This window comes from Phyllobates terribilis, unplaced genomic scaffold, assembly GCF_046119375.1.
Source record: "Phyllobates terribilis strain yellow unplaced genomic scaffold, ASM4611937v1 Scaffold_12__6_contigs__length_324123572, whole genome shotgun sequence".
NCBI lineage: Eukaryota > Metazoa > Chordata > Amphibia > Anura > Dendrobatidae > Phyllobates > Phyllobates terribilis.
The window spans coordinates 229,967,587-229,980,360 of record NW_027362772.1 but is presented as its reverse complement, the minus strand read 5'-3'; the positions used below and the strand labels follow the sequence as shown (position 1 = coordinate 229,980,360).

The 12,774-nt window shown below is 51.4% G+C and overlaps 1 protein-coding gene across 2 annotated transcripts in view; it reads left to right on the top strand.

The window, feature by feature from the left end:
• LOC141172452 (espin-like) overlaps nucleotides 1-12,774 on the top strand; it is a 343,391-nt gene that overhangs the window by 283,136 nt on the left and 47,481 nt on the right. For both annotated transcript variants that reach the window (XM_073656689.1, XM_073656688.1), the window contains exon 10: nucleotides 10,810-10,955. In XM_073656689.1, the coding sequence (XP_073512790.1) occupies nucleotides 10,810-10,955 (146 nt within the window). The remainder of the gene's footprint in view (nucleotides 1-10,809; nucleotides 10,956-12,774) is intronic.

Below are 12,774 nucleotides of genomic sequence, written 5' to 3'. Positions count from 1 at the left end.
TTAAGAATTTTTCTGTAATTGTTAAGCCTCTAACCGATCTCACCAGGAAAGGTGCGAATACGGCCCAGTGGACTACTGAGGCCATTGAAGCGTTTGAGTATCTCAAAGAGAGGTTCAGTTCTGCCCCTATCCTTATGCAGCCTGATGAGACCAAGCCTTTTTTGGTCGAGGTCGATGCTTCATCTGTGGGGGTGGGAGCAGTTTTGTCTCAGGAGAACAAGGTTGGAGTACATCCTTGTGCCTTCTTTTCAAAAAAAATTTCGGAAACCGAACTGAATTATGATGTTGGAAATCAGGAGTTGCTGGCTATTAAGCTCACGTTTGAACATTGGCATCATTTTTTGGAAGGCGCTAGATTTCCTATTCAGGTGTTCACAGATCATAAGAATTTGATCTATCTGGATGCTGCCAAGCGCTTGAATGCCCGTCAAGCTAGATGGGCACTTTTTTTTTCTCAGTTTCATTTTTGTGTTACCTATATCCCTGGTACTAAGAATGTTAAAGTCAATGCTTTATCTCGCAGCTTCTCTCCTACGGTCGGTGCCAAGGAGGAGGAGAGCATTTTACAGAAAGGAGTTGTGCTTGCGGCATTGGACTCCGTTTTGGAGAATGGAATTCTGAAAGCTCAAGAGGATGCTCCATCTAACACTCCCCATGGGAGGTTGTTCGTGCCTAGAACTTTTAGGAGAGATTTGTTTATGGAGTGTCATGAGTCTCGGTTGGCAGGTCATCCAGGAATTTCGGAGACTGAGAGACTTATCAGTCGCAGTTTTTGGTGGCCTGGATGGCAGAAGGAACTCATCAAGTGGGTGCGTCAATGTACGGTGTGTGCTTGGTCAAAGGCTTCACATACTCCTGCTGCGGGGTTGCTTTGCCCTCTGGAGGTTCCTAGTGCGCCTTGGACGCATCTCACAATGGATTTTGTTACTGATCTTCCTGTGTCCGAGGGTTTTACTGTCATCTGGGTGGTCGTGGATCGTTTTAGTAAGATGTGTCATTTGGTTCCATTCATTAAGTTACCCTGCGCCAAGACACTCGCTAAAGCTTTTGCTAAGGAGATTATCAAGCTTCATGGCGTTCCCACGAATATTGTTTCTGATAAAGGACCTCAGTTTGTGGCTCGCTTTTGGCGTGCTTTTTGTGACCGGTTGGGAGTCCATTTGTCATTTTCATCTGGGTATCATCCTGAGTCTAATGGACAGACTGAAAGAAAGAACCAAGATGTTGAACAATTTTTGCGTTGTTTTGTGGCGGACAATCAAGAGATGTGGTCTGAGTTTCAGCCTCTTGCAGAATTTGCTCTTAACAATCATACTTCCTCCTCTGCTGGGTGTTCTCATTTTTTTTTTTGTACTGGGAGACATCCGTCTTTTGATTCATTCTCCAAATTGGGATCGGCGATACCGGAGGAGGAGAATTTTTCTGGTGATTTGGAGAGAGTTTGGACTAATGTACGTTGCAACCTTCAAGAGGCTAACAAGAAGTCCAAGAAGTATTTTGACAGGAAACGTAAGGAGGTTTTGTTTACTGTGGGTGACATGGTTTGGTTGTCCTCAAAGAACCTGTGATTGAGGATTCCCTCTAAAAAACTGGGTCCTAAGTTTGTGGGTCCATTTAAAGTGCTTCAGGTTGTTAACACGTCTGCGATTAGGTTGGATGTCCCTACTTCCTGGAAGATTAATCCTGTGTTTCATGTTTCCTTGTTGAAAAAGGCTGATGTATCAGATAGGGATTCCATTGTCACAGTTACTCCTGTGGTGGAAGACGGTGAATATGAAATTTATCGTATCCTGAATTCTAGATGGCATAGAGAGAGATTACAGTATCTTGTCTCCTGGAAGGGTTTCGGTCCCGAAGACAACTCCTGGGTAAGGACGGATGATGTCTCTGCTCCTAGGCTTGTTAAAGCTTTCCACAGGAGGTTTCCGGATAGGCTTGGGCCTGGAGGATCCGGAGGATCCTCATAAAAGAGGGGGTACTTTTAGAACCCTCCTGTTTGTTTTTTCCATCTTGTGTTTTACGGTCACGTGACCACCTGCCTTTATATTCCAGCTCCGCCCTCCTGGCTGTGCTGGATTTCAGTGTTGTTGACTGCTTTTCTAGCCAGGTGCTTCGGTGCCTATCTCTGTCAGTTCGCTTGGTCCTTCTGTGACCTCTAGTACCTTTTTGTCTGTTTGTCTTTTTGTGTTCTGCAACAACTTCTCTGTTTAGGAAATGTCCCAATTTTGTTCCAGTCCTTAGTTCTTTTAGGGACCCCTTCCCTTATGCTATAGGTCTTCGTTCAGACTAGCCGAGGACTAAGGCGGATCTGTTCGCAAGGAACAGGCAGCCCGCTACATCGTAGGGATTCAGCTTAGTCTTACTGTAGGGACAGATTTCCACTATCTTCCCTTAGTACATGTTGCAGATCATAACACATACCTGCTGTATTGATCCTAGACAGTTGGGATTCCCACACCTGCTGTATGGATCCTAGACAGTCGGGATGCCCACATCTGCTGTATGGATCCTAGACAGTCGGGATGCCCACACCTGCTGTATGGATACCACACAGTCGGGATGCCCCCACCTGCTGTATGGATCCTAGACATTCGGAATGCCCACACCTGCTGTATGGATCCCAGACAGTCGGGATGCCCACACCTGCTGTATGGATCCTAGACAGTCGGGATGCCCACATCTGCTGTATGAATCCCAGACAGTCGGGATGCCCACACCTGCTGTATGGATCCTAGACAGTCGGGATGCCCACCTGCTGTATGGATCCTAGACAGTCGGGATGCTCACACTTGCTGTATGGATACCACACAGTCGGGATGCCCCCACCTGCTGTATGGATCCTAGACATTCGGGATGCCCACACCTGCTGTATGGATTCCAGACAGTCGGGATGCCCACACCTGCTGTATGGATCCTAGACAGTCGGGATGCCCCCACCTGCTGTATGGATCCTAGACAGTCGGGATGCTCACACTTGCTGTATGGATCCTAGACAGTCAGGATGCCCACACCTGCTGTATGGATCCTAGACAGTCTGGATGCCCACACCTGCTGTATGAATCCTAGACAGTCAGCATGCCCACACCTGTTGTATGGATCCTAGACAGTCAGGATGCCCACACTTGCTGTATGGATCCTAGACATTCGGGATGCCCACACCTGCTGTATGGATCCTAGACATTCGGAATGCCCACACCTGCTGTATGGATCCTAGACAGTCGGGATGCCCACACCTGCTGTATGAAACCCAGACAGTCGGGATGCCTACACCTGCTGTATGGAACCCAGACTGTCGGGATGGCCACACCTGCTGTATGGATCCCAGACAGTCGGGATGCCCACACCTGCTGTATGGATCCCAGACAGTCGGGATGCGCACACCTGCTGTATGGATCCTAGACTGTCGGGATGCCCACATCTGCTGTATGGATCCTAGACAGTCGGGATGCCCACACCTGCTGTATGGATACCACACAGTCGGGATGCCCACACCTGCTGTATGGATCCTAGACATTCGGGATGCCCACACCTGCTGTATGGATCCCAGACAGTCGGGATGCCCACACCTGCTGTATGGATCCTAGACTGTCGGGATGCCCACATCTGCTGTATGGATCCTAGACAGTCGGGATGCCCACACCTGCTGTATGGATACCACACAGTCGGGATGCCCACACCTGCTGTATGGATCCTAGACATTCGGGATGCCCACACCTGCTGTATGGATCCCAGACAGTCGGGATGCCCACACCTGCTGTATGGATCCTAGACTGTCGGGATGCCCACATCTGCTGTATGGATCCTAGACAGTCGGGATGCCCACACCTGCTGTATGGATACCACACAGTCTGGATGCCCACACCTGCTGTATGGATCCTAGACATTCGGGATGCCCACACCTGCTGTATGGATCCCAGACAGTCGGGATGCCCACACCTGCTGTATGGATACTAGACAGTCGGGATGCCCACATCTGCTGTATGAATCCCAGACAGTCGGGATGCCCACACCTGCTGTATGGATCCTAGACAGTCTGGATGCCCCCACCTGCTGTATGGATCCTAGACAGTCGGGATGCTCACACTTGCTGTATGGATACCACACAGTCGGGATGCCCCCACCTGCTGTATGGATCCTAGACATTCGGGATGCCCACACCTGCTGTATGGATCCCAGACAGTCAGCATGCCCACACCTGTTGTATGGATCCTAGACAGTCAGGATGCCCACACTTGCTGTATGGATCCTAGACATTCGGGATGCCCACACCTGCTGTATGGATCCTAGACATTCGGGATGCCCACACCTGCTGTATGGATCCTAGACAGTCGGGATGCCCACACCTGCTGTATGAAACCCAGACAGTCGGGATGCCTACACCTGCTGTATGGAACCCAGACAGTCGGGATGCCCACACCTGCTGTATGGATCCCAGACAGTCGGGATGCCCACACCTGCTGTATGGATCCCAGACAGTCGGGATGCCCACACCTGCTGTATGGATCCCAGACAGTCGGGATGCGCACACCTGCTGTATTGATCTCAGACAATGGAATTTACATATTTAGTGCATCTCTGTCCCAGGAACTAGAATGACTTATGTCATGAGTGATGAAACCCAATAAGTGTCTCAGGAGCATCTCACAGTGAATGTCCCATCTTGTGTGAAAAAAGCTTAGCAACTTTCTAATATTTTCTGCAATTCAGTTTCTTACCGTTTTCAAGATATCCATTTACTGTCCGTGAAGGTGAAAATTCCTATTCACATTTTAAAGCTAAAAATCAGAATTATCTGTGCCTCATATGGGAACATAGTCAGCAACTCTGTGTTCATTGTTGAGTCTGTCAGCCTTCATTTTTGTACCCCATGATGTGTATTTGATTGGCACCTATTGAAGGCAAAATAAAGTGTAATAATATAGTTCTCTGCAGCCCCATAACGAGATATCAAGGAGGCTCATAATGACTTGTGCAATTATACTTGGGTGAAGTGAAGGGCACGATGTTGGGAACCAGCTTAACCCCTGACTGCCTAATAATTAGATCTGTTTCATCTTATGAGGAAAATTCCCTAATTCTTAAGATTCTTAGTGTTTAATTGTTGCAGCATAAATGGGAATCAGGCAGCGACAAAACGTCCATAGAGGCAAGGTACACAGCTGTTATGAGGCCAGTGGTGGGAGTCATAGTGACTACCGGTAGCCACCACTAGAGGTAGCTCATTGGATAAAGCTTTATACCTCTCTATTGAGACCAGTTGTACATCCATATACAGTTAGCTCCCCCTACTGATAGCTGCAATGAGATAGAATTCTAGAATTTACCTAGTCAGATAACCATACAGATATATTATGAATTATTACAGAACTGGGAATGAAAATGGCACAGTGAACATTAGTACAAGACCGAGGCCCCAATTCATCGTTGCGTTTGTACATGTTTCTTGCCTAGTTTTGTGGTTTTTGCACTCTGTTTGTACCCAATTCATTATTCTATTTGCGCCTTTTTTGAAGTTTATTTTATATGTGTTTTGTTTTCCACTTTGTGGGCAGTGTCTAGTGACGCGCCCCTGGGCCTTCTGTGTCGTGCGGCATCGCGCGCACGGGGGCTTACCCGGAGCCGGATCAGATGGGGGTAGTAGTCTCGTGGCGGTGACCCGGTCCGTGCCCAGGGAGTCAAACTAAGTGGCGAGTCTATTAGCAGTAGATGTTGGATGACTACGCCACCCGTTGAATGCAGCTTTGGAGCTGCCGCTGCAGGGCAGACCGCTGAGGCCGGTGGAAGGATGGTGCAGCGGGGATGGTATAACCCCCAACGGGAGGGGTATGGCCTCAGGGCAGCAGGTGTAGATGATGGGGGTTGTGATGGTGCAGCAAGGAGAGTCAGAAACGTATGGTGCAGTTTCAGGGTTTTTACTCACAGATGGTACTTCAGTCACTTCGGCCGGGAGTGACCACCCGAGCCGTACTGCGTTCACCAGGTGCGGGACTCGGCTAACCCCCAGGCAGTTCCGGAGCGTGGTCCTGAGCTCCCCTCTCTCTCTCTTTCTGCTGGCCGTCCCCACCAGGGATCCACCTTTGTCCGGCTCCCTCGGGCCTCTTGGTGGTTAAACCTTCTCTGGCTTTCCTGACCCTACTCGTGGTGTGCCTTCCTGGTGGATATGGTGAGGGTCGTGGCAAAACTTGACCACGACCTCCGGTTCCTGGCTGAGGATCATTAGCCTCCACCAGTTTGGGTTCCGGTACCCGTTTCCGCCAACCCTTCACCCGGTAACTTGTGGGATCTCAGGGTTCCTTCTGGCTCTGCGTCTCTGGGCCTTTCTTCCTCCTCTCTCTCCACTGCAGGCTTGGCCCTGGAGCTGGGCCCAGCCGGAGCCACAGCTCCCCGTCAGCCCTCCTGGCTGAGCTCCTCCGCTCTGCTTCTCCTCAGACTGACTGACTCCATCTCTAGATGGTGCCCACCATATATACTCCCTCTATGTGTGAGCCTAGGTGACTAGCACCCAATGGGCTCCTACCTCTATGCCCAGAGTCCCTCCCCTATCTTCCCCTACACTACTGGGATGTTCCTCCCCCCCTCCCACTCCAGCCAGGGACAGACGCTGTCGTACCTGCACATCTAACTGGTGGGAGTACCGTAGTTCTGTCCCCCGGAAATGGGATGAGTGTAGTGCATGCAGCTATCTGAGCTCAGTCCCACATTCCATCCTTACCCGGGAGTGGAATACCACACCTCTGGTTTGAGGTGCAATACCCCTGTAGCAGCCGAGTCCTCAGGGTGCTACATTCCCCCCTGGTAAACCACAGCACGTCCTCGGGCTGTAAAAGAGTAAAACAATATAAAACATACAAAAATTTTAAAGTGCACTTACATATAAAACACATTAACTTTCAATATCAGACTCTTGCATATAAAACATTCTCTTATAAAACACACTCTTGATCTTCTGGCCACGGTGCAATTTATGACCAGGTAAAAGTGCAACAGTCGCAAAAACAGTTCCTTATAAAACCGGTAGGGGGCGCCTTAGGAAGCGCAACTATTTACAGGGTGGCCGCTCTCAGTCCTCGGCCAGTGGGGATAAAGGGATGGCTGCTCACAGTCCTCAGCCTGGTTAGGGATAGGGACACACGGGAACAATTCACTAGTCCCAACGGGGACCATATTTTAATTAGCAGCAGTTCTTGTACCCTTACGGGTAACTATTTACAGTTCCGCTTTACCGTACTTCAGTAACGGCGTCCTCCTGCTCCTTTCTGAGGGTAATCTTCAAACCCGTCCGGGTCCTCTTGATCCTCCTCATACCGCAGCTCTTCCTCGGTCAGTCGGTGCACATGAAGAGCATATGGTCCCTTAGCACACTGATGCCGGGTGAAGATGACCTCGTCACCCGGGTAAAGGTCACGTCCTCCGTGTCCCTCCGGCAGATGACTCTCGACATCTCTGCGGGTGACAAAGACGTCGCCGGGGGTTCTGTGATCCCGGATAAAGCCCCAACCGTGCTCCAGTTGGAACTTGATTATGGTCCCGGTGGCGCGGGGACCGTGGGCTGCACAGGGGTTTCGCCGGGTCCGACGTTTCTGCTCCGCACTCTGAACTTGCAGCCGCTCCTCGCGGACCCGCCTCTCTCGCCGCTCCCTGTTGAAGACCTCCAGTTGTTGCCGGCAGCACTCCGCACGCTGGGCTGCGGCCGCCCGGGTCTCTTGGGTGAAGCCGATGAGGTTTTCGCCGGTGGGGTCCCATTCGAACTGCGCCTCCTCCAACGGGAGTGGGGTGATCTTGGCGGACGCCGGAGCCGGGATCAGGGGCTCACACAGAGGCCATTCCTTCTGGAGTCGGGGAGTGGTGTACTCCTGAGGCCACACAAAGGGTTGCCCATCCGGGCAAGTATGCTGGGCGAACAAGTCTTCACCCAAGGGTAGCACTCTGGAGGTTGAGGGCGCGGTGGTGGCAACGGCGCCCGGATTCACCAGGCCTTGCGACCAGGCCGGCGGCACCCTGAAGGTGAAGGGCGCTGTGGAGACTGCGGCGCCCGGGGGTACTCGATCTTGCGACCAGGCCGATGGCTTAGTGGAGGTAGAGGGCGCTGTTGGAACTGCGGCGCCCGGGGGTACTCGGCCCTGCGACCAGGCCGGTGGCGTTTCCTGCTTGGCCACGCTCTGGATTGAGGCGCGTGACGTCACAGAGAGCGCGGCCGCGGCTCCTGCCGCTTGAGGCCTAGTTTGGAGCGGTGACGGTGCAGCAACGGGCTCGGTAAGGGGAATTTCAGGCTCTGCGACGGGGAGCTGGGGCAGGCTTACGGCTACTAGGCTTGGGGTGGTGACGTCCCCTTTACCTGCTTCCATCTCTTCAGCTCCTTCCACGGCGTCGTCTCCGGCCTTCGTCCCTCCTGCACCATCTTCAGGGGCAGGCGTGCTCCTCGTTGCGGGTGGCGGCCTTTGCTGGCGGGTTCCAGCTTGCAGGGCCATTTCTCTGCTCCACTCGGCCAGCACTTCTTGCTGCACTCGGGCCATCTTCTGAGCCAAGCCCTCCAGTGCAGTCTGTGCATGCTCCCGATCTCGGGGGAGCTGTGCCAGAATCTCCACCAGGCCTTCGGGGGTGGCGGCCTGCAACAGGCTCCTGACCATAGGGTCGGTGCTGCCTGACTCTCCCTCCATCTCCGGGTGCGTTCTCTCCAGACTCCTCCAGGCTGCACCCATCCTCTCTCTTTTGTTCTTGATCCGCCCATACTGAGGGCGGTCCTGGGGCAACTTGGTGATTGTCAGTTCCAGGGGCAGACCCCCCACTCTGATGGACATCTCTATCATTGCAGTCTCTGCTGGTGGGGGCGGTCTTTGCTTTTGGCGCTCTTCTGGGACCAGGCCCACGATGGGAGGTGGCCTCTTGCCACCCTCTGGCACGCCCATAATGGCGTCCGCTCTGCCAGGGCGGGAAATCATCTCAGATGGCGGGAATCGTCTCCTAATGGCGGGAAACTCCGTGGATGGCGGGAAAAGGCTGCAGATGGCGGGCAAACGGCGGGAAACGATCCGAGATGGCGTCCGATGGCGGGGACCCTCTGGAATTGGCAGGAGACCTCTTCTTACGGTAACTGTGAACTTTTCTTCAGGCACGCAGTACCCGGTGGTTGCGGGCACGAGATCCTGCCGACTACGCCAAAAGTTGACGCGCCCCTGGGCCTTCTGTGTCGTGCGGCATCGCGCGCACGGGGGCTTACCCGGAGCCGGATCAGATGGGGGTAGTAGTCTCGTGGCGGTGACCCGGTCCGTGCCCAGGGAGTCAAACTAAGTGGCGAGTCTATTAGCAGTAGATGTTGGATGACTACGCCACCCGTTGAATGCAGCTTTGGAACTGCCGCTGCAGAGCAGACCGCTGAGGCCGGTGGAAGGATGGTGCAGCGGGGATGGTATAACCCCCAACGGGAGGGGTATGGCCTCAGGGCAGCAGGTGGAGATGATGGGGGTTGTGATGGTGCGGTAAGGAGGCACAGAGACGTGGGATGCAGTTTCAGGGTTTTTACTCACTGGTGTTGCTTCAGTCACTTCGGCCGGGAGTGACCACCCGAGCCGTGCTGCGTCCACCAGGTGCGGGACTCGGCCAACCCCCAGGCAATTCCGGAACGTGGTCCTGAGCTCCCCTCTCTCTCTCTTTCTGCTGGCCGTCCCCACCAGGGATCCACCTTTGTCCGGCTCCCTCGGGCCTCTTGGTGGTTAAACCTTCTCTGGCTTTCCTGACCCTACTCGTGGTGTGCCTTCCTGGTGGATATGGTGAGGGTCGTGGCAAAACTTGACCACGACCTCCGGTTCCTGGCTGAGGATCATTAGCCTCCACCAGTTTGGGTTCCGGTACCCGTTTCCGCCAACCCTTCACCCGGTAACTTCTGGGATCTCAGGGTTCCTTCTGGCTCTGCGTCTCTGGGCCTTTCTTCCTCCTCTCTCTCCACTGCAGGCTTGGCCCTGGAGCTGGGCCCAGCCGGAGCCACAGCTCCCCGTCAGCCCTCCTGGCTGAGCTCCTCCGCTCTGCTTCTCCTCAGACTGACTGACTCCATCTCTAGATGGTGCCCACCATATATACTCCCTCTATGTGTGAGCCCAGGTGACTAGCACCCAATGGGCTCCTACCTCTATGCCCAGAGTCCCTCCCCTATCTGCCCCTACACTACTGGGATGTTCCTCCCCCCCTCCCACTCCAGCCAGGGACAGACGCTGTCGTACCTGCACATCTAACTGGTGGGAGTACCGTAGTTCTGTCCCCCGGAAATGGGATGAGTGTAGTGCATGCAGCTATCTGAGCTCAGTCCCACATTCCATCCTTACCCGGGAGTGGAATACCACACCTCTGGTTTGAGGTGCAATACCCCTGTAGCAGCCGAGTCCTCAGGGTGCTACACTAGCAATTCCAGATGTGTTCATCAATTGCAACCTTTCAAAAAGTTTTGAAATTTGGCGCTACCCAACTCTTGTCATCCCCTCTACATGTGTCTTTTTGAGTGCAACTAGATTTGGATGCATTTTTGTGACTTTTGGTGTCCAAAGATCAAGACAGGAAGAAAGCCCATTTTTAACTTTGCGCTAAATTCATGAATCGCGTGCATCATTTTGATGGGTTTGGCAACTAATGCCACAAGACAAAAAAAGAAAGCAAATGATGAATCGGGGCCTTGGTACCTTTGGCAGAACGCTCAGTGGAGGTGGTGTTTTTTCTAAATGTTACTATGGGTCCAGGTGATATTTCCATAAGCTCCTACTGCCATCTTGACCCATGAGCGAACCATCTATATGATTAACAGTATAACATTATGTCCCATAGGTACCAAGTCCTTCAACATGATGTCCCCAACAGGAGACAACTCTGAGCTGCTGGCCGAAATTAAAGCTGGGAAAAGTCTGAAACCAACTCCGCAGAGCAAAGGTTTAACAACCATCTTCTCAGGCAGCGGACAGCAAGGAACAAATGTGCGGGTGACATTCATTGCATATATTATATTCTATTTTATTACGTAAATGATATTACAGATAACTTATAATTAGTGTCCCTGGTTGGAATGATATTTAGACATTTTAAGCTATGGTCTGTAGTGTCTATGTCCAACTTTGAGCACCATTTCACAGTTGATATATGGATATCATCCACATGTAAAAGATCAGTCACTTTTGTGAATATATTTTCTTACAATCTGTATCTCAGTATCTATTAAAAATAAGTATCATACTCCAGAGCTAAATTCACAGGGGAAATAATTTTCAATGTTAGTTGAGCTCCTAAAAAATGTATGAACACATTACTTATACTAAACTTGCTCTTCAGCCTGAATACAGAGCTGAATTCACAATTCTGCAATCATTACAGCATGTATATCTCAGGATCTGTACAGGATAATTAATGTAATGTATGTACACAGTGACTGCACCAGCAGAATAGTGATTGCAGTTCTGGAGTATAATACAGGATGTAACTCAGGATCAGTAATGTAATGTATGTACACAGTGACTGCACAAGCAGAACAGTGAGTACAGCTCTGGAGCATAATACAGGATGTAACTCAGGATCAGTACAGGATAAGTAATGTAATGTATGCACACAGTGACTGCACCAGCAGAATAGTGAGTGCAGCTCTGGAGTATAATACATGATGTAACTCAGGATCAGTACAGGATAAGTAATGTAATGTATGTACACAGTGACTGCACCAGCAGAATAGTGAGTGCAGCTCTGGGGTATAATACAGGATGTAACTCAGGATCAGTACAGGATCAGTAATGTAATGTATGTACACAGTGACTGCACCAGCAGAATAGTGAGTGCAGCTCTGGAGTATAATGCAGGATGTTACTCAGGATCAGTACAGGATAAGTAATGTAATGTATGTACACAGTGACTGCACCAGCAGAATAGTGAGTGCAGCTCTGGGGTATAATACAGGATGTAACTCAGGATCAGTGCCGGATCAGTAATGTAATGTATGTACACAGTGACTGCACCAGCAGAATAGTGAGTGCAGCTCTGGAGTATAAAACAGGATGTAACTCAGGATCAGTACAGGATAAGTAATGTAATGTATGTACACAGTGACTGCACCAGCAGAATAGTGAGTGCAGCTCTGGAGTATAATACATGATGTAACTCAGGATCAGTACAGGATAAATAGTGTAATGTATGTACACAATTACTGCACCATCAGAATAGTGAGTGCAGCTCTGGGGTATAATACAGGATGTAACTCAGGATCAGTGCAGGATCAGTAATGTAATGTATGTACACAGTGACTGCACCAGCAGAATATTGAGTGCAGCTCTGGAGTATAATACAGGATGTAACTCAGGATCAGTACAGGATAAGTAATGTAATGTGTTACGGATCTGGGTGGTGGAACCTCTGTGCTGCGGTGCAAGGAGGGACCAGAGGGGCGTGACTAGGTATCAACTCGGACCGACCAAAGTCGTACGGCGGCTCAATCGACTCTGTGACCAGGGAAGGACCGAGCAGAGGGACCAGGTGCTACTCTGGGGACCGACCTTGTATGAGAGCAGGTGACTCCCACGGGTCAGAAGGCAGAGACTGACCATTACAACAGATGAGCACAGCAGGCAGGCTGACGAGAGATCCGGGCCGACGGGCTGGCAGACACGGCAGGAAACTAGCAGGAGCCTCTAGGTAGGCTGTCAGGTGGTCACGGCAAGTGACGGGCAGGAGCCTCTAGGTAGGCTGTCAGGTGGTCACGGCAAGTGACGGGCGGGAGCCTCTATGTAGGCTGTCAGGTATACACGGCAGGTG